General features: G+C 45.6%; 1 protein-coding gene and 1 long non-coding RNA gene across 2 annotated transcripts in view; one reads left to right on the forward strand and one right to left on the reverse strand.

Moving 5' to 3' along the window:
* Positions 1-22,314, forward strand: part of LOC144790672 (uncharacterized) — a 183,562-nt gene that overhangs the window by 38,428 nt on the left and 122,820 nt on the right. The window lies entirely within an intron of this gene.
* Positions 4,315-18,716, reverse strand: LOC144792017 (uncharacterized). Its single transcript, XM_078666876.1, has 3 exons — positions 18,251-18,716; positions 13,919-15,923; positions 4,315-4,332 (listed from the first exon to the last, which is right to left on the reverse strand). Exons 2-3 carry the CDS (start codon positions 15,758-15,760, stop codon positions 4,315-4,317), a joined length of 1,860 nt encoding a protein of 619 aa, XP_078523002.1. The 5' UTR covers positions 15,761-15,923; positions 18,251-18,716.

Below are 22,314 nucleotides of genomic sequence, written 5' to 3' on the forward strand. Positions count from 1 at the left end.
CTGCCTCGGTATTTCAAAGGGTCATGTACAATATTTTTAGGGATGTAGATCATTTTGTGAAGTGTTTCCAAGATGATATTTTAATTTTTTCTAGTACAGATGAGAACCATCTTGGTCATTTACGCTGCGTGTGTGAAAAGTTGAGGAAGAGCGGTTTAACTTTGAAAGCCAGCAAGTGTAAGTTATTTCAATCTTCTGTTGAATATTTGGGTCACACATTATCGGGTGATGGTGTAGTGCCAAAAAGATCGAATGTGGATGGTATCAGTAATGCTCCTCCACCAACCAATAGAGACCAGTTATTATCCTTTGCAGGCATGTGCGAATATTATAGCAAATTTGTAAATAACTTTGCCACCAAAATGGAGCCTCTAAGGAAGCTGTTGAGACATGGTAATTCTTTTGTTTGGGAAGGGGAACAACAGGTGGCATTTGAACTCATCAAGTCTGATATTTTGCATGCCCCTACACTTAGACCGTTCTGTTTGAATAAGTTGTGTGTCATCATGGTGGATGCCAGTATGTATGGGGTTGGATCGGTGTTGTCTCAAAGGTCGGGCAAAGATGAATGGAATGTGTGTTTTGCGTCCCGTACTCTCAATGAAACGGAGCGCAGATATGCCGTCATTGAGAAGGAACTTTTAGCTTGCGTATGGGCAATTGAGCACTTCAGAAATTTTATTTGGGGAAATAAATTTATTCTGAGAACTGATCACAAGCCATTAGTTAACATCCTTTCCCCTGGTGGAGGTTGGAATGCCACGGCTCGTATTTCCAGGTTAACTTCACGACTCCAAGAATATTCTTTTACTCCGGAGTATGTCCCTGGAAAAAAAATGTGGTTGCAGACTTTATGTCTCGCCATCCATCTCCAGTTGCTGAGTGCAAGAAGTTGAATGACTCTGATGTAGTTACTTGTTTGCAGGATGTTCTTTCTACCTCTTTTGCTGAGATTTCTGAAGAGTTGTGGGAAACTTCTGACAAACAAGATCTTACTTTACAGAATATTAAGAAATTTATTCTTGAAGGTTGGCCCGATAAAAAGTTGTTAAAAGAAAATTTTATGCCATTTTTCAATGTTTCAACTGAACTAGAATTGGAGAATGATTTAGTCTTCAAGTCTGGTAAGTGTGTCCCACCTTTTACTATACAAAATTTAATTTTAGATGTTGCACATAAATCTCATCCAGGTATGTCGGCCATGAAAAGATTGATTAGGAATACTTTCTGGTGGCCATCTTTGGATCGTTTGGTTGAACACAAGGTTAGAGAGTGTGCTGTTTCTGTAGGAAACGACAAAATGTTGAAAGTCAATGTTCCTCCATTGAAGACAACCCCTTGGCCCACTTTGCCTTGGAAAAAAATTGCCTTTGATATTTCTGGTCCCTTTATGTGCCTTCCCTCTGATTCTCGTTATGCCCTTGTTCTTATGGATTACCACTCAAAATGGCCAGAAGTTAAGTTTGTTTCTTCTGCCTCCACCAATGTTGTGGTAGAATTTTTTAAGGAAGTATTTTCAAGAGAAGGCTGTCCGTCCATCTTGGTCACGGACAATGGGGTGCAACTTACCTCATTAGAAATGGAGAATTTTCTTAAATTACATTCTATCAAGCACAACACTGTTTCTTTTTATGAACCACATGAAAATGGCTTGGTAGAGCGTTTTAATAGAGTTTTGAAGGGCTTTATTTCTGATGTTCTTAAGTGTGGGTCAGATTGGAAAACTCTCTTGAGAGAAAAACTTTGGTTTTACAGAATTACTCCTCATTCAACCACTGAAGTTAGTCCTTTCCGTTTGCTCAAGGGACGTGATCCTGCTTCTACCATTTGTCCTTGGTGGTTCAGAGATAAATGTCTCAACAAATCTTTCTCAAAAGAGTTGGTTGAACAAGCCTCTCAGAAAGTTGTGGATAAACAAGCTAAAAGCAAATTGTGGTATGACAAAAAGTGGAATTTTAAATCTCCTGATTTTTCTGTGGGAGATGTTGTGAGGATTAAAAGACCTGGTCTTGTTTCAAAATGTTCCAATAAGTTTAGTAAGCCAATTAAACTAGTAAAAGTTTTTAGTAATAGTGTCATTACCCAGGATGGCAGATTATGGAACGTTAAGCGTGTTGCAAAATGTCCCATTGTGCAGCAAACTTCCATGCCCTGTCCTCCAAAGGCTACTAGTAGTTCCATTGCCTCAAGAGTTAAGTTTTCTGATCGTTCTAGATTGCTTCCTGTGAAATTTGATGATTATGTTTCTTAAACTCCTTTTTTTTTTATTGAAAGGAGATGTGTTACATTTCACCTTATTGCATTTTCCTGTACCTTTAAATCCTACATGTTATTCTTTAAGTGTTCTTAGAACACCACTGTGTTCTTGGCTTCAGGTCAGTTGCACTATTCCTGTGGACCAAGAGACTGCTGTTCATGTTGCTGTGCTGCTCATTAAATCAGCTAATATCTCAACCAGTTCCTGTGGATTATTTAACAGTAATATACTTACCTATTCCCACGTTTTGCCACAAAATACATAAACAAAGGCACATTTATGCTGCATTCCGTTATTTCAAAAAGCTGCTTATTAGTTTACAACATGACAGAATCACACGATTAGTTAATTATGATTGCAACACATAAGCAAAGTTAATTCCCACGTTTATCTGTGTATGTGCAATTTTTATTCTAAATTGATTAGTTTTACACACCAATCCATTAGTTTAGTGTGGACTGGGGGTTGCGGCGGACCGGAATAACAGGCGTGGAGGCCGTATGTATTGGGCTATGGTAGATGTTTTTATTATTCGGTGGAACAAGGAAAACCGGAGTCAGTACAGAGGGTTGGGGTGAAGCTGTAGTCGCCTTTCTGGTATACACCGGCTGATGGATCGTCCGGAGGTCTTCACGTCTTCCGGGCGTTGGGATAACCTCGGAGGGAGATAGAGAAGCAGGGGTTAGTCCTTTCAGTATGGACTATACATGTACCGTTACCAACACCAGGGTCGTGCGGGACTAAAGAGGACCGTGAGGATGGGAACGGGAAGGGGGTAGACGGGAAGGGATCAAAGTAGGAGGGGAAAGGGTATAGACGAGGTGCTCCGGTGATGGGTCGGGGTGTAGGGACTATGATACAAGGTCTAAGTGCAGTGTCTCTAAGTTCTAATATATACAGTGCGTAAGGGTGCTCTATCAGTGCATGCAATATCTATACAATTTACAAGTAGATACAGCTATATACAAAGGGGACACGGAGACGGTAACAAGGTACTCACGTGCCCCGCCGTAACTCTCCCGAGAGTTACGGCCGCTCTCCAGCCACCTCCAGAGGACTCCACCACTCCTCGGTCCAGACGTCCTCCAACTCTCCGTCTTCTATCCTCTCACTCCTTCCACTCTCCGCCAAGGGTTCGCTGCGCGCTGTCTCCTGCCACGAGTCGGCTATCTGGAACGTTCTCCTCTCTTCGTCGTCGGCTCTTGTACGTCCAGGTCCTGGGCAGGGGGAGGGACTTCCGGTTTCCCGGTGGACTGCTTCCGGTTCAGGACTTACGGTTCCCCTGTAGGCTGTTTCCGGTTCGGGTTTTCCGGGTTCCGGGTGTTCGGGGTTCTCCGTTTCTGGGACGGGCCGGTGTCTGTTCCTCTGGTCTCGTACCTGCACAGGACACAAAGAAGAAGGACTCCCGGTCGTCAGAGACGCGGGAGGGTTAGAGGTCGTGGTACCCCCACACGGGCGTCGCCCGGTTGAGGTAGGTGGTATCCCCCTTCCACATTTAGATTATTGTTATGGAAGTGTGACTTCACAAGGGGTACACAAAATTTTGTTTCTCCACCTTGCTCCATCACACCGTCTCGAACAGAAAGAGTTAGTTGGTAGGGTCTTGTATCTAAACTGCAAAAAGAGCTTGCGGGACAATGGAGTAGTAATTTCATCTATTGCCTTTTCAACACATGGTACATGTTTATAAGTTAAAAAAGCTTTAGTTAGGCCTGAGGCATGTTCTATTAGTTCCAATTGTACTATATTTTCCCAGTACACCTTTTTCAGCTTGTCTATCGAGATACTGCTCATGGTTCCTGGGCTAGACCAAAAGCTGTCCATCCCCAGTTTCCCTAGTAGATCACGCAAGTGGGAAAACCACCTTATATATGCAGCCTGAAGAAATCTTAAGAGATCCCTGAGGGCATCCCGATAAGGATCCAGCTCATCTGTTGTCCATAATCTAAACCAGAATGATATTATTTTGTAGTTTACTTTATGCTTTAGTTGTTTAAGAGCAATATCAAAGTAAAAAGGAATGAAAGGGGAACTGGCAGGGAGATCTACAAGCGATCTTAAGAATCGATTTTCAGCTGTGGACAAAGAGGTCAGAGAACTAACACCCTAGAGTTCCGCCCCATAAAGTACCCCGTCCAAAACCATAGTATTGTAAATGTGAAGAGCAGGGGCTATTTGCCTGGATACCGTCCTCCTGTGTATCTTACTTATGTGGACACATTGTTGAATTAGTTGGAGTTCTGCTTTTTCTACCTGTGGTGTCCAGCTAATTGAAGGGGTTAGTCGTATCCCCAAGTAGTCAAAAGCTTCAACCTTCTCCAATTTAGTGCTACCCGCCCACATTGGACTGGCCTTTACTACATTTTTACCTTTGTCAAAGATCATGCATTTGTTAAACTTACCTTTAAGAACACCTTTAGGTTTTTTTAGTCAAACTTCTTTTTATTGTGTTTCTTCAGTAAGGTGTGAGGTGCATCCAAAACCTGTGGACCATCATGTCATTCTACTATGCTATTTCCAGAGACAGTTTCAATCAAAGTGTTGATGATCCCTTTTGCCTGTCATCCCTCATATTGTACCTTAAACCTCCCCCTTATACAACAGAAAATAGATCAATAAGTGAACAGAAAGAAAACAGGTTACTTAGTCGGGGCTCCGGGAGTGTAGCAATGTCACCAATAATTGTCCGGATATTAGTGTGTGCGCTAGGGCTGAAGGAGTCCTGGTGTGTTTCAGACGCCTCATGTGGGGTTGATCAGAATTGAAAGAGGTGCAGAGCGCACGTCTATGATGGGCAAGCTATTGAGGGTAGGCCTGTCGAGAGATAGCTAGTTAGAGATCCCCATATGTACTCAGAATTCTTAAAATCGTCCCTGAATATATCGCTCATCTGTTCCATAGTAATAGCTTGCCACATGTGGGTATGCCATTGTGTTAAAGTTGTAGCGTTGGGTTTTTTCCAGGCGGCCGCCACTGCCATCTTTGCTGCACCTAGGCATAAACACAACCCACCCTTATCCGCACTTGTTTGGTATTTCAGGGAGCCAGATCAAAGCCTCAACGGTGCAAAGTCTGGTGTGTCCGGTACCGGATACCCCAGGATTTCTTTAATTTGAGCTAAGATTTTGGACCATCAACCCGTCCAGCCTTGGGGATTTAAAGAGTTTTGGGGAATTAATAGCTTGCCTAACCTCGTCCTCTCTTATGGGTTCTCTTAGCCTCTCATTCCGATTCCGGTGTGATTTGCAGAAGGTCTGTTTTGTCCAGGTATTCTGATTGAGATTGGAGGTTTGTGGGTTCAGCTGTATATAGTGACTTGTAAAATTTCCAAAAATGTCCGCCGTTCGGTGATCTGCCTTATCTACATCCCCTGTGGAGTTGTATATATTACTGATGTACTCTTTTTCCATTTTCACTCTGAGTTGGTGTGCCAAATGTGTTCCCACCTTATTGCCTAGTGTGTATGAAATTTGTTTTAATCGTAAGAGCATCAGTTAGGCTCCATTTGCATATATTGCGTTTAAGTTCCCTTTAACTGCTGTAACTTTACGCTGGAGTCGGGGATGTCTTGTGGGGTTGTTCAAGGGTCTGGAGTTCTTTCTCCAGTGCTAGGTGCTCAGTAGTCCGCTATTTATTTAGCGCCACCTTTGCAGCCAAGCAAGACCACCGTAAATGCATCCCAGTTGTTAAAAGGAGACGCATCATGAGGGTCGTTCAATTGAAAATATTCTTTTATATTTCTACGAAGGTCATCCCTTGCCAGTCTATCTCGCAGCAATGCCTGGGGGAAAACCAGCGTGTTTATTTTGGGGTGGGGTCCCTTCATGTTAGAGAAATAACCACTGGGGCGTGGTCGAAGATGATAATGGGGTGAATGTGGTATGTAACTGTTACCACGCAACTTTTAGCACGAAATACTTTTACAACAAAACTATTACCACGCAGGACCCTTTACCACGAATACCTTTACAACGCATTACACTACAACGCAGATACTATTACAACGCATACCGTTACAACGTAAGTATAGGTAAGTTTATCTTTTTTTAAAAACATTTATTAGGGGTATTGGGTTTGGGTTTTGGGGTACAGGGGTATTTTTAGGTTTCAGGGATGGGTTTGGGTTTTGGGGTACAGGGGTATTTTTAGGTTTCAGGTTTGGGTTTTGGGGTACAGGGGTATTTTTAGGTTTCAGGGTTGGGTTTGGGTTTTGGGGTACAGGGGTATTTTTAGGTTTCAGGGTTGAGTTTGGGTTTTGGGGTACAGGGGTATTTTTAGGTTTCAGGGTTGGGTTTGGGTTTTTGGGTACAGGGGTATTTTTAGGTTTCAGGGTTGGGTTTGTGTTTTGGGGTACAGGGGTATTTTTAGGTTTCAGGGATGGGTTTGTGTTTTGGGGTACAGGGGACTTTTTAGGTTTCAGGGTTGGGTTTGGGTTTTGGGGTACAGGGATATTTTTAGGTTTCAGGGCTGGGTTTGGGTTTTGGGGTACAGGGGTATTTTTAGGTTTCAGGGCTGGGTTTGGGTTTTGGGGTACAGGGGTATTTTTAGGTTTCAGGGTTGGGTTTGGGTTTTGGGGTACAGGGGTATTTTTAGGTTTCAGGGATGGGTTTGGGTTTTGGGGTACAGGGGTATTTTTAGGTTTCAGGGTTGGGTTTGGGTTTTGGGGTACAGGGGTATTTTTAGGTTTCAGAGTTGGGTTTGGGTTTTGGGGTACAGGGGTATTTTTAGGTTTCAGGGATGGGTTTGGGTTTTGGGGTACAGGGGTATTTTTTAGGTTTCAGGGTTGGGTTTGGGTTTTGGGGTACAGGGGTATTTTTAGGTTTCAGGGATGGGTTTGGGTTTTGGGGTACAGGGGTATTTTTAGGTTTCAGGGTTGGGTTTGGGTTTTGGGGTACAGGGGTATTTTTAGGTTTCAGGGATGGGTTTTGGTTTTGGGATACAGGGGTATATTTAGGTTTCAGGGTTGGGTTTGGGTTTTGGGGTACAGGGGTATTTTTAGGTTTCAGGGCTGGGTTTGGGTTTTGGGTAACCCTGGGCGTAGTTCGCGTAGCCGCACTCCGCGAAGCTACGCGAAGACGCACTTGCACTCCGCGAGCTACGCGTAGCTCCGCGGACATGCGTAGTAGGTTGCTAGACCCGTTCGCGCGCCGTTTTTCGTCTTCGGGAGCGCGGTGCGCGTGTTCGGGGCGCTGCCTGCATGCTCGCGATAGCTAGCGCGCTAAGTTACTCAATGAGGCTTGTCCCGCCCGCTTGCGTTCCCTTATTTCCGGTTCCGGGTCACAAGTAACGTGTTCGCGTTGTGTTAGACATGTTCGGGAACTCATCTTCTCGTTCGCACTGCCAAAGTGCGTGATCGCGTCAAATATCGCGCGAACTTACCGCGGCGGTCGCGACGGGCAGAGCCATCTTCGATTTCACACTCTGGCTATGGTTTTGGGCCTACTTCAGCATCTCACTCCTATCTCTTCCATCCTGGTCTTTTCCCTCAGTTTTTCTAACTTTCTTTACTTCGTACCTATTTCTGTCTGTGCCTAGGTTTATATTTCTCATTTTATTGTTACTTTTACCACTTTTTTTGCAACTTTTCTCTTGTTTTATATTACTTCCTTCTTTTATCTTTCTTCTTTCTTCCCCTAACCTTTTTGTCTTCAACTTTCCTTCTCCCCTCCACCCAGAACCATGGTGAAGGGTGCCAGCAGAATCGGCGGCTCAAAGGGCAAGGCGGCTGTGCCTAAAAAAACCAGGCTGCCTTGCGGCAGAATGCGCCCGGCAGGAGTGACGCCCCGCCAACTTTTTGGGGAGGAGGAGTTGGCCGCCCTGGTCTTTTTTATCCAACGTCACCTCCCCTTGACTTTGGCAGCAGGCGGCAGGCCCGGCTCCGGATACCAGCACATTGAAGAGCGTCTCCGGCGGTGGGGGAAGGTGCGCCGTGCAGTCTTCCGCTGCTCCGGTATCCGGCGTACCCACCATCAGCTGTCCCACCGCTGGGCCGACATTTTGGATCGTGAGCAGGACCTGTTGGACCTGCTTGGTGTGGAGGTTGTGGGTCTTGGTGAGTGGCTACCCCAAAAATAAAGTGTGTATATATATATATATATATATATATATTTATATACATATAGATTATATATATATATATATATATATACATATATAGATATATAGTTGTCTAAATATTGTTATTGTATCTTTGTAAATATTGGCTGAATAAGTAACGCGATGACTGTTGCCCCTAGTTACATTTGCGATGTATTCCGGTATATCTACTGTCATTGTATGACAGTGTTCTTCTTCTTCACTGGCTCTTGCGTGTTGTTTCAACTTGGCGCTAGCTGTTGCTGTTTATTGATGTGAGATTTTCTTTATTGCTGAGAACTGGAGTTAGTTAATGCTATTAATAGAGTCTTGTCCTTCCTTTGTCCGTCAGTGAAATAGCGGTGGATGGATAATTATTAATTGTACGTTGTTTGCATATTGTAGCATTTTTTTCACGGCCTTCTCTTCTGCATGAATGGAATCCTTTTCTTGCAAAGAATGCTAACGTTACTTTGTTCTTCTTACCTCAGCCAGGGCCGGCTCTAGGGGGCATGTGCAAGCTGTGCAACTGCACAGGGGCACCAAACTTCAGGGGCCACCGCACCAATAGATATCCTTAATGTAATAATACTCTAAGGATGGATACATATTTGCGTTGCGGCCCCTGGCATGGATTTGTTGCCTCCGGCTCTGTTCCACTGTAGCAGTGTGATTTGCAATTATGTCTATGTTTCACATCACTCAATGTATTTATCTATGTTTATTATTTTAATTTTTACATGAACCACAGAATCCAGGGGCAAGCAGAATACAGGGACCGAGTCGGCGGGTGAACCACCAGTTACACAGAGCTCCTCTACTGCGGATCCTGCTGCTGTCCCCAGTAAGTCCAACAGTGCTTGTTTTTTCCTCTGTAATGTGTCTGCAGTGCTTTGTCAATTGACAGCAACCAAGTAGGCATCCAGAATGATGTTTGTCTAGTATTTTTGTAAACGTTAGTATACCACTACTAGTCTTGTGGGTATTCTTCTATCTCCTACGGAGTTATATACATATTGCACAACTATGTAACTATGCACACGAAAATTGGATGTTGTTGGTACTGATAGGCAGGTTGGACCTTACTTACACCTCAGTCACAGAACTCTGAGGAACGCACAATTCACTGAACGTCAGCCTATATGGCCTGAGTCATTGGTCTATTGTTCAAATCACACTCCTGAACCCCAATACCAAGATGCCGAATGCTTTTAGGACACAAACCGTTAGCTAAGAAACCCCCTTTTGCTCACTCACTCGTGTGAGTCTCTAAGACAACAGACAGTGAAAATAAACTTCAGAGTCAAAGTGGTCATTCCAAAGCTTTATTTTGTTAGAAGTAAGTAAGTAACATCAATGTTTTTAAGTGCTTCCGTCCAATACGTTGAAGGGCCCACCAGAAAAAATCCAGAGTTAAAACAGGCATAATAAAGTAATCAACATTTGTACAGCTACTAGTGCACAATAGGGAAATGTGGCAACTATCGGAGACCTCTCACCAACGTATACTGGTCAGATATTCCTCTTTTTTTGTAAGCTCTGGAAATGTCCGCTTCGTAGAAGGCAATCTTCTCACCTGCCGAAAAATAATGACAAAAGTGGTGCACGTTAGACAGTATTAAATACATTTATGCCAGTTTTATGCAGCCATGCTAAAAAGAAGTTGTGTAACCTGTAAGCAAACTGTATCCCACAATCCACATAGAAAACTTAAATACGGGCCCTTTTACTTTCCCACCTCTTCAGGTGTATGCATTGAACAATGATGTGTTGCCCCAGAGCGTCTTCTCGTACTGCGCAACAAGCTGCGAGTTAACACATGCGCAAAACTGGATACATTGATGTACAAAGGTTACATAGTTCACTTCCAATTTCCAAGGACTAGAGTAGCAGGACAGATGAGATGAGCTTGGGTACCATACGATAACAATGAATGCTAATAATATGTCTAGTGACTCTGCTGTACTATGCAATGTGGACTCATACTGATTACGTACGTTGGACTTAACTGTTTTGAAGAACTCCATTCTTGGTGAACAAGTACAAAGTGGGCTGTGCATCCATCTAAAAAGGCGTACTTATTTTTATAGGTGCAGAACCCTTACCATCGACCAGTGCCGACGGGGACAGCGGCGCTGCTTCAGCGCTCCCGGCGGGGACAGGAGGAACAGAGGCACCTACACCAGCAGCAGTGGGGGGGGAGCCAACAGCGGCGGGCGATGGTAAGTTAGATTCAATAGTGATCTGCATTACTTGGTGGGAGGGGAAAACTTTCTCACTGTACTCTACTGGAAAATATATGTTACCTTTACTTGTCATTAGCATGCTAAGCATTACCACTACAGTAATGCAAGTGCCTGATAGCAGTCGGATGCATGGGTTGTTGTTAAAGCATGTAAAGGGGAAAACACAGCTGCCAGCGTGGTTGGGAGACACACCCAATACCGGTGGTTAGTGGATAGTCTCAGCAGCTGCGGTGTTTTGGGCAAACCCAAAGGCAAGGGAAGGAGGGGACGACTGGGTGCATGGGTCGTTGCTGGTGAAACACAAACCAAATAAGGTTTGTTGCGCGGTATAAAGTATTATAGTCTTTACTAGACATGTGCTACTAGCTGCCCCCTGTTAATTAATGTTACTTTGAGAGTGTTCCCGCCTTCCCGGAACAAAAGGAGATATGTAAAAGACAGGTGTTCGTTCTAATGTGTGTGACCGTTGAAGTACACCCATGCTAATAGGGCAGACATAAAGCCGTGACAAAAAGTCCGAAAAATGAATAGAGGCTGTAGAATGTTCAAGATAGACGCAACACTATTTCTGGTACTCAGCTTGCTTGCTAGTGCTACTGTGCCGCCCACTATGTGTTGAATCAATGTTGTGTTCTTGATTTGCGGGGAGTTTGGATTAACAATTCTGTTTCTTTCTTTATAGTTACTCCTTCCCAAAAACCAACCAGGAAGGAGTTGGCAGTCCGGGCCCGGCAGCGGAAACTGCAGGCAATTGTAGAGGCCTACCGCCGGCTGGTGGATCAGGCCGAGGAGGAGGAGGAGGAGGCGGCGGCAGCAGCTGCTGCCTCTTCCAATGCCCCGGGCCCCAAGCCTGCAGGACTACGTCGCCGTGGTCAGGCAGCCGCCCGCCGCCGCATTGTTACATCTTCGGCGGCCCCCCCACAACAACAACAACAACCACATGCATGCAAGTGTAGGTGCCGTGCTTTCAAAGCAAAGATTCTCCGCCGGGTAGCGAAGTTGGAGGAGGAGCGGAAGAAGCAGGAGGACGGTCTAGAGGAGCGTGTCAAAATACTGGTGGACAAACACCTGAAAGCCCGCCGGCTTTGAAATGGACCCTGTTTTTTGCCCCTTTTTTAATCCTTTTGTTGGTGGGTGGGATGTGGGAGTTGGGGTGTACATTTGGGTTGAAATTTGGTTGGGGTTAGGGGAGGGTAGGGAGGGACAGCTCTGGGTCAGGGGGTTACATTTGTTATATATTTTATTTTTCTATTATCATTATTAAAATATAAAAATAAAACAAAGATATTATTTTCACAAGAAAACATTTGAAGTTCATTTGTGTTTGTTGGGGGGGTGGGGGGGGGACTGTTTCACCAAATAATGTACGTTGTGCAACATGAACATGCACTACGAACGATAAATTAAGTACTGACTGCACCTGTAGTAGTAGGGTCACAAGTGCATAAATAATTTATATTATTAAATAACATGGGAAAATTGCCCATCACGTGAGTCTGAAGTTACTACTAGCATACTTTAATTCCATGCACATTTGCTCAGAGTCGGCTAAACAATCCTATGCAATGCATTGCATCATTCCTTTAACATACCTGTCCTAGTTGTCAGGGAAGAGGAGCTCGTCCTCAAACTCTGTGCGTTCAGACAGAAGTAGGTCATGTAACCCAGTAGTGAGGACGTCTTCTTCACACTCGCTTTCTTCATCCGGCGGTGATTCACGTACTTGATAGTCTGGTGGTATGAAGCGTTGATTCATTTTTATCATTGTCAGCCGCTCCACGCTTTTGGGGGAGAGACTAGTCCTTTTCGATGTGACAATGGCACCAGCAGCACTGAAAACCCGCTCAGAGGAGACACTGGCTACAGGACAAGCCAGATACTTTATCGCCAGCCTGCTCAGCACTGGCCACTGTCTCCTTCTTTCATACCAATAGACCAATGGGCTTTGCTCCATGAACACCTCTGTTGTGTCATCCAGATAGGCCTGAACCATCCGCTCAATGTTCATTGGTGCTCGGCTTTGCTGGTCCTCTTTTCCCTTTGCAACAGCAACGGACTTACCCATCCCTTTCTGTATAAAAAAATCAGTTATGCTTTTGGTTGGGTCTGCTGAATCAGATCGTGTAGGTGCTGCTTTTGGTACTGTTGGTGCCTGCTGGAAAGCAGACGCACTGCTCTCACGCTGTGAAGAACTTGCGTCAGGAGTACTTGGACTGGCCTGGGCTGGCAGTGGCAGGCCTTTAAGTAACAGCCGTTCAGTTTCTAACTCATTAGCTTCCGCAGCTATGGAAGTTTTGTACTTGTCAACATCCTCATCTGAAAATGGAATTACTTCGTTACTGCTGACAAATAATTTGTACCGTGGATCCAAGATTGTTGCAGTTATGTAATGTTCACCTGACACAATATTGTTGAGCCTTACATTTTCACACAAGCGGTTGACTAAGCCCTTGGCTAAGGTATATGCATCAACTTTTTGTTCGTCACCTTCGTATGTTTCACAGACCTCCTTCACCTGTTGCTCAAGCATGTACAACAATGGGATGGCTTGGCCCATAGTACAGTCCTCCCTGCTAACTGCACGTGTGAAGACCTCAAAGGGTTGTAGCATCTCTGTGATGCATTTAATGAGGTCCCACTGCCACATCTCAATGGTCAGGGCTTTAAGATTAACAGTAGGATCCCCTAATCTTCTTGACATGACATAAGCATTCAGTGGGATGTACTGCTCAAAGAGACGCTCAAGCATGAAATAAGTTGAGTTCCAACGTGTTGGGACCTCCTGGATCAGTGCTTTGACTGGCAACCTATGCTCTTGCTGAATGACCCGTAGCAGCTTCCGTCCTTTGAAAGAATGGTTAAAGTGCGTGCATATTCTTCTGCAGATGGCCATTATGTTGCTGACTTTGGCTTCATTTTTCAGAAAGTCTTGCACGACTAAGTTTATGCAGTGTGCCAAACAGGGTACCCTGAAATAATGTCCTTCTCTCATTGCCTTCACTACATTACTGCCATTGTCGGTGGAAACAAAACCAATCTTAAGGCCTCTTGGTTTCAGCCATTCAAAGACCTTGTCGTTAAAGTCAGACAAAATGTTTTCAGCAGTATGACTTTTGTCCATACCAAACATGGCTATAGTTGCATGTCTGCGCGTATCATTAAAAATTCCAGCAACGTCACGGAGGCCTGAAGTTAACTTGTCTTTAACACCTGCAAAAGAGATCCAGTGTGCGGTGATGCACATGAAATCTGTAGCATCGCAACTGCTCCACATGTCTGTTGTCAGGTGGATACAATGGACAACACTCTGTTGTAAGGCTTTCCCAATCAATTCCAGCACATCGTGGTGTAGTGCTGGAACAGCCACTTGGGCAAAATAGTAGCGACTGGGAACGTTCCATTTTGGGCAGAGGGTTGCCACTAATTCCAGAAATCCAACAGCCTCAACAAATGAAAATGGGAGAAGGTCCAGTGCTAACATTTTCGCAAGTTTGGCATTGTATAAACGTGCTACTGGGTGGTTCCGCTCGTACTTTCCCTCCTGCCTTAACATGCTAGGAATGGTAAGCTGCTTTGCATGTCTTTGAGTTGTGCTAGACGGACCACCTTGCATCGCAGACTTTGCACTCCTTGGTGTTTCCAGCTGACTCTGGTGCCACTGAGAAGTTGCAGATGCGGAGGATGTGGACTTTACCACTCCAGTGCTGGCGACAGGGGTCGATTGTGTACCACTCCTAGATAGAAGGTCATCGTCTCCCTCTTCTTCTACCTCCTGGTCAACCATGAGTGGACCTTGTACCACTGTATCCCCACCAACACGAGTGCTAACATTTTTTAAGCTTGCAAGGTGGTTCTCCCACCTGATCACGTGTGTTTTTTTCAAATGGGTCGTTTGGCCTCCAGTCCCATAGTTTGTACCAAGCTTACCACGACTAACATTGGCATGACAAATGGTGCATACAGCAATGTTCTCCTGAACTGGGTGAACCGTAAAGAAGTCCCACACTGGGGAGGTAAACTTTTGTCTCCTGCCATAGGAAGAGGAGGACCCACTGCCAATGCCGGATGGACTGGAGGATTGTGGAATTTGACTATGGGACAGCTCAGTCCTAGTACTGCCACTACCTCCTTCTGTTGAAGTGGCGCTTCTGCTGGATGTCGGATGCTGCCGGGCCTTCGCTGTTGAAAAAATTGGAGCTGGTGTTACTGTGGGTGTTGAGTGTGTAGGAGTTATGCGTGGTACCTGCTCATCAGTCATTGCAGCATTTCTGGATAGGGTGAAAATGTTTGTCTCTACATCCTCTGCACCAGGAATAACGCTTGTGATGATGACAGTGTCAGACCCGTCTTTATCACCAGCAGTATCCTGCTCACCTACATCGACCTCCATAAGTTCAAGCCTGCCTGGAAACTTCCTTTTTCCTAGCATGGTCTTCTTGGGATGTCTCTCCTTTGAATGCGCAGATAGTTGTGGCTGCCAATCCGTATCAAGGTCATCGGAAGCGATGCTTTGCGAAGAACTCGATGCACTAACCCTCCTTTCCCTTGGTGAATTCGAAGGAAATAGATCACCTACAGAAGTGGCTTCCTCTTCTTCTTGCTCGGAAGGAGGCTCTACTTCCTGAACTGCCCCGACTTCGGGAGGAACAACTACTACTATTTGGTGCGGAGATGGTGGTTGTTGTTCTTGAGGAAGTACTATTGCGGGCTGGGGTTTTTCAACAACAACTGTTGCGGGCGGTGGTTGTGGTTGTTCAACAACTGTTGCGGGAAGTGGTTGTGGTTGTGGGTGAACAACTCCTATTGCGGGCGGTGGTTGTGGTTGTTGAACATCTACTGCTGGCGGTGGTTGTTGAGCACTTCCATCTTGCGTGGATTGTGTACTACTTTGAGACAGCGATAAGTTTAGTTCTGGCTCAGTATCACTGCTCGCAAGCAGAAGGCTGGCTACCTCTTCGACCCTCATCATGTGCTTGGCCCTGGGATGCTGGCTTGCCCCCACTAATGCAGATGTGCTGGTCCCAGCTTGCACCCCAGACCCCGCTGCTGCAGGCGTACCTTTTGGGGTGCCAAAAAAGGTTTTGGGGTCCATACCAGACTTAAGTGACACTTCCTTCTGCTGTTCCTTCTTCGCAGCAACTTTCTTTGTGGTGGAGGACCTGGTAGCTTTCTTAGGGCCCATCTTGTTCTGATGTCAGTCAGCTCACAGCAGCACAAATTGCAGAGATGTCTGGTCAGATGAGTCACACACCACACGTGGCGTCCAACTGAAGGACGTCCGTCTGGCGGTAGAACGAGCGATGGATGAAAAAACAACCAGCACCTCCTCAGTCTTTTTTGTGCACCTACAAGTAAAGAAGGCAGAACAACATCAGTCAAACAAGCAGTAAGGCAACGTGAACAATTGAAAGACACACAGGTCAATGTATAAAAGACAAAACAGAAGACTAATAATACCAGTCCAGCAGCACCACAGCTCAAAGGCCACATGAAGTCCAGAAAGAACCAATAAAGTGAAGCAGGCCTATAGATACCAATATGGACAGAAAAACGAGGATGCCTGCTGCACATGACAGGTTAATGTGCAAGGAATAAATAGCCCATGGCTAAGACAGAGGTTGTAAACATAACACCGCAAAAACACATACAAAGAAACCCCTGCCCAGGCTCCCAAAACAACAACCAAATGACAAATTCTGTTTTTTTGGGTGCACAAGAAAGACCTGCAACATTTTTGAGAAACTTTTTTGCAACTCGGGACATATTGTCCGCGAGAATGCTAAATCGGCATGTTCGGCAGCGCGAACGGAATAAAAAGTCGTGTTCGCGTTCCCGAGCAAGTACATTGAGTGCGCGAACACGACAAAAAATGTAAGTTCACGTGCTCACATGGTGCGAAGTTACCAAAACTACCCAAGCTGTATTCCTAGGGTTACCTAATGGCAGAAATTGACAGAGTATTTAAAGTTTAAACACACCCAAAACCAGAAATACCCCACACATAAAAATAAGATTTTCTATATCAATCCAAGCCATCCATGATTTTCACATTTAAGGGTACACCACAAAAACAGTTGATTAACTTTCATGACCCTATGAGTAGTACCTATGGCCTACTGCCAGAGTAGGCCACAAGGTTGGAGGCCTATGCCTATGGCAAAAGCACAAAGGAAGGACACACAAAATGGCCGCCGACATAGGGCCTGGCCACCGACAACAACATGGCAAAATATATCACAAAGGAAGCATACACAAAATGGCCGCCACCACATGGCCTGGCCACCAACAACAACATGGCAAAATCACAAAGGATGTAGATACAAAATGGCCTCCACCACATGGCCTGGCCACCAACAACAACATGGCAAAATATATCACAAAGGAAGCATACACAAAATGGCCGCCACCACATGGCCTGGCCACCAACAACAACATGGCAAAATCACAAAGGATGTATATACAAAATGGCCTCCACCACATTGCCTGGCCACCAACAACAACATGGCAAAATAAATCACAAAGGAAGCATACACAAAAAGATCACCACCATAGGGCCTGGCCACCAACAACAACATGGACAACTTTACAAAATGGCCTCCACCACATGGCCTGGCCACCAACAACAACATGGCAAAATAAATCACAAAGGAAGCATACACAAAATGGCCGCCACCACATGGCCTGGCCACCAACAACAACATGACAAGAAAGAGAAGACAGACAATAATGCCTATGGCAAAGGGACAATGCTTTGCTTCAGAAAATGGACACACCACACCACCGCCCAAATTGGTCACCCCACCCCAAAAAAAAAAAAAAAATAACAGAGGAGAGAAAATGGAAGTGGTCCATGCTCCAAAAAGAGAAAAGTACTAACAAAATGAGAACATAACATAAATGAGGAATTTTTAGGTGCACAAGAAAGACCTGCAACATTTTTGAGAAACTTTTATGCAACTCGGGACATATTGTCCGCGAGAATGCTAAATCGGCATGTTCGGCAGCGCGAACGGAATAAAAAGTCGTGTTCGCGTTCCCGAGCAAGTACATTGAGTGCGCGAACACGACAAAAAATGTAAGTTCACGTGCTCACATGGTGCGAAGTTACCAAAACTACCCAAGCTGTATTCCTAGGGTTACCTAATGGCAGAAATTGACAGAGTATTTAAAGTTTAAACACACCCAAAACCAGAAATACCCCACACATAAAAATAAGATTTTCTATATCAATCCAAGCCATCCATGTTTTTCACATTAAGGGTACACCACAAAAACAGTTGATTAACTTTCATGACCCTATGAGTAGTACCTATGGCCTACTGGCAGAGTAGGCCACAAGGTTGGAGGCCTATGGCAAGAGCAAAGTGGCTGGAAACATTAAATGGCCGCCAACACATGGCCAGGCCAACCACAGAAAGTTAATAAAATGAACTCATGCATGCCTACACACTAACTACATGGGGTACTAGCTACTAGGGTCACATATTGGCTTAAAAATTAGAAACATTTTAAATTCCACAAAATGCAATGTTAGAAAAAATTTACAATTTGGGACCTCATGAAAGTACAGGCCTCCATCAATAATTTAATTCCAGGATTGAATACTGTTGTTAAAAAAAAATCAAATCAAACAAGCACAAGTCTACATCACTCATACATTACACAAACTTACTTGAAAAAGAGAATTCCAATTCAAAAAGTCCTCATTAAATCCAAGGTAAATCAGTAATGCAGCCAACACAGACAGAAAGTGATCCTTCCAGCTCAAAATCCAAAGGAAAGTGAGCACCACATGGACAAAGCACTGGGAGGAGCCTGGTGGACAGGAACAGGAAGTTGTAAACTCAAGAGCCCTTCCTCCTTACTCTGCAAAACAAGAGTAGAAACAAAAAGAGGGGTCCTTCCCCCCTAAAAATAAAGCCAAAGGTACAACTTTAAGGTTTTTTGCCTTTTTTTTCCTAACCAAAATGGTAATTTATTATGGTTTTAACATGCTCGCGAGTTATTCTGTGCAAGAATGCAGTTTCTGCGTGTTCGGCAACTCGATCTTACCAAAAAGCATCCTCGCGCGTCCTTATGACGCTATCTCGCATCAAAATGACGTTATCGCGTTCGCACAGTCGCACGGGACTGTGCGAGAGTGTTTCCAAACATGGTGGCACAAGCGACCAGGAAAAAACGAACGCAGAACGAAGGTAAGCCATTGCCGCGCACGCGATAATGTTATTCAGCGCGCGAGAACTACGCTACGCACCGGATCGCGGAGTTATCGACAGCTACGCGTTCTCCGCGGAACGCGGAGCTGCCGAAACTCCGCAAGCTCCGCGAGCGGAGCGTAGTTCTTCGCCCAGGGTTAGTTTTGGGGTACAGGGGTATTTTTAGGTTTCAGGGTTGGGTTTGGGTTTTGGGGTACAGGGGTATTTTTAACATATATATTTACAAATTAATAAATAAAAATTAATATAATTAATTAAAATATTTAATATTACAAATAATAATTTATTAATTAAAAAAAATATTAATAATAATTACATTATTTTAACATATTATATACTTACCTATACTTACGTTGTAATGGTATGCGTTGTAATAGTACCTGCGATGTAGTGTATTGCGTTGTAAAGGTATCCGTGGTAAAGGGTCCTGCGTTGTAAAAATTGCGTGGTAATGGTCTGCGTGCTAAAAGTATGCGTGGTATCAACATATATCCGGTGAATGTCTGCGGCGCATTGTTCGCTCGCCAGGGTGCGGCTCGTAAATATGTAATCTAGCCTCAACTATGTGCGGTGTATGTGTGAGAAAAATGTGTAATCTATGTCCGACAGGTGAGTCTCTCGCCAGGCATCGATGAGGCCTAGGTCCTGTATTGTCAAGTCAGCAACCCAATGTCCCGATTTTCTCCCTGTGCTCTCGGGCCAAATTATGGGACTTCCCACTGTAATAATATTCTTCTGGACCCTCCCCTCCATGCATAAACTGGATTTCAGCCATTTGGACGCTACTTGGAAATTGCCATCCATTCCCAATTCATGCCGGGTTTTGCGGAAGCCAGCCTGCTCATGCCTGAAGCTCCAGTACCTAGAATTTCCTGCTCAATGCTTCGTCTCCACCCCTGCAGGCCAAGGATGGATAGAGGAATTCAGCTCACCTGTGGCTGGCTGCTGCTAGCCTGCTCACGCCTGATGCATGTGATTACTATGAGCCCTTTGAATCCCCAGCTCCCTACAGTCCAGCGTTGGTCATTGTAGCTGTGTACCGGTGAGACCGACCCTTGTTCCCAGTGTTACTGAGCTTTTGATATCCTTGTTTCGTGTTTCCTGACCTTTTGATATCCTTGTTTCCAGTGTTTCCTGAGCTTATTCCTTGTTCCTGAACTGCTGCTTTTTTCCTTGTTCCTGAATTAGCACTGCCTGCAGTGCTACCTTGACTCCCGAGCTTTAGCTCACTTCTAGTTCCTACTCCCGCACTTGCTTCAGTGCTACTTTGTTTTCATGAGTCCGGGGCTATTGCTATTCCTTGTTCCTGAACTACCACTTCTTCAGTGCTACCTTTTCCTTGTTTCTTGATCCAGTACTACTCTTGTGCTCCCTTGAGCCATTTCCCAGACCCTGCCTTTCTTCATATTACATCTTTTTCAGTCCTTAGTTTGCTATCTTCCTGTTCTACTGTCTTGCTTCTAGTTTCCTTGTTACTTGCTTTCTGCGGAGTGTGTCCTTGTTTTCCTTACTTTCCTGTTAAGCACTCTTCCTTGCTAGCTCTTTGTCTATTGTGCTTGTGTTTAGTTCTACCTCCTTGCTGTTACTGCCTTGCTTGTTCCTGTTTTATCGCCAGGATCCGTGGGCACAGCTGACAACCTAGGTGGTGTTTCTTGTTCACTGTGAGTTTTGTCTTTGAGTTACATTTATAACATCACTATACGTATCAGGTCCACAGACGCTGCCTTTGCATGCATGTTCTATATGTGGGTATTTGCCGTCAGTATCTGTAACAGCAATTGTAGGTGAGGAACTTACTGAGCTTCAGTTTTACAGTTTGGAACTCCCAAGTGCTTTACCCCACATTCCCTTCATTGTTAATGTTGTTTTGTGTGTATATAAATGTCTTGTTCGTCCATTCTGGTGTAGTTATTCTGAATGCTAAATCACCTCATGAGTGCCCGTCCTTTTTGAGTCTTAGCCATCTTGTTCCTTTATGCAGGCTTCCCCTTTGGAACAATTTTCTTCTCTGACTTCCTGTCTGATCCTGGGCAGCACTGTACTCCTTATTCTGCTTAGGTTTTCTACCCAGTTGCCAGTCTTTGCCCAAGTCCCTGACTGTGTCCCAGACAGCCCCGGAAAGAATGACCAACCAACATTTCCAGGGTCACTTTTGAGGTTCCTTTGTGTTCAGTTAGCTACTATTTCTCTGTTACATTTGTGTGTGAAAAAATTGAAGGTGTGTCATAATGAGAGTTTTAAGAAAGAAATCCCCCAGTGCATCATTTAGGTTTGTGCAGGGCAATTCCCCACTGCCCAAAAATGAGAGGCATTTAGTGTCCACTTTACAATTTGGGGATGTTAACCCTAGTCCTGAAACAATGAAATCTTCTTATGAAAAAATGGGCATGGGGGCGTGGCTTGGACGCCGATGTAGGCGGCAGCGGACTCCGGAGCTCCTCCGCGGCCGCCCTTCTCCCACATATATCCTGGCCTTATTTAGGGGTCCCCGACCCCGGACGGTACTCCCCTGAACCCCGTGCCCTTGCTGAACGGGGGGCACAACGAATTGAGCCCCACGAGCGGCGTGGTAGAACTTTCCAAGAAGCCCGAGGTGGCCGGGCAGAACGATCCCAAAATGGCGGCTGGAGTCGCGAAGGTGGGCGCCTGACTGGGGCTTCCCCCGGCGTGCGATAAGACCCCTGGAGCGCTGTGAGGTGAGCGGAGGCTGCGAGACCCGCGTCAACGTGGCCAAGACAGGTGGGGAGCTTGCAGTGTGGCCCTGAGCGATCCTACAAGGAGACAGCCTGAGAACTGCCTGACCCCAAGAAAGCGGCGCCCGCATGGCGCCAGGGCGACATTTGAAGGAGCACCAACAGCGGAGTATAAGACCCCGAGAGGCGACAGTTCACTGGCTGGGACTGTGACTTGGCGAGCTCTGCTAGCGCTGAAGAAAGGAGGGTGCCCTTGACCTGGCAGCTGTCGGAGTGGGCGGACGAGCGGGAGCCCCGCTATGGCCTGGCCTCATTTATGGGTCCCCGACCCCGGACTGTACTCCCGTAAACCCCGTGCCCTTGTTGAGCGGGGAAGTGCGACGAATTGAACCCCACGAGCGCGTGGGAGAACTTTCTGACAAGCTCGAGGTGGCCGAGCGGCGCGATCCCAAAATGGCGACCGTAGTCGCGAAGATGGTCGCCTGACTGGGGCTTCCTCCTGCATGCGAGGGGATCCCTTGAGCTCTGTGGGGTGAGCGGAGGGTGCGTGACCTGCGTCGACATACCCAAGAAGGTGGGGTGCTTGCAGTGAGGCCCTGAGCGATTCTACAAGGAGATAACTTGAGGACTGCCTGTCCCCAAGATGGCGACGACCTAATGGTGCCCGGGGCGACATTTGCAGGAGCATCAACAGCAGAGTATAAAACCCCGGGGGGCGATAGTACACTGGCTGGGACTGAGATAAAGTGAGCTCTGCTGGCGCTGAAGGAGGGAAGGTGCCCTTGACCCAAGAGCTGGTGGAGCGGGCAGACGGGCGGGATCCTCGC

The sequence above is a fragment of the Lissotriton helveticus genome, chromosome 11, assembly GCF_964261635.1.
Source record: "Lissotriton helveticus chromosome 11, aLisHel1.1, whole genome shotgun sequence".
Lineage (NCBI taxonomy): Eukaryota > Metazoa > Chordata > Amphibia > Caudata > Salamandridae > Lissotriton > Lissotriton helveticus.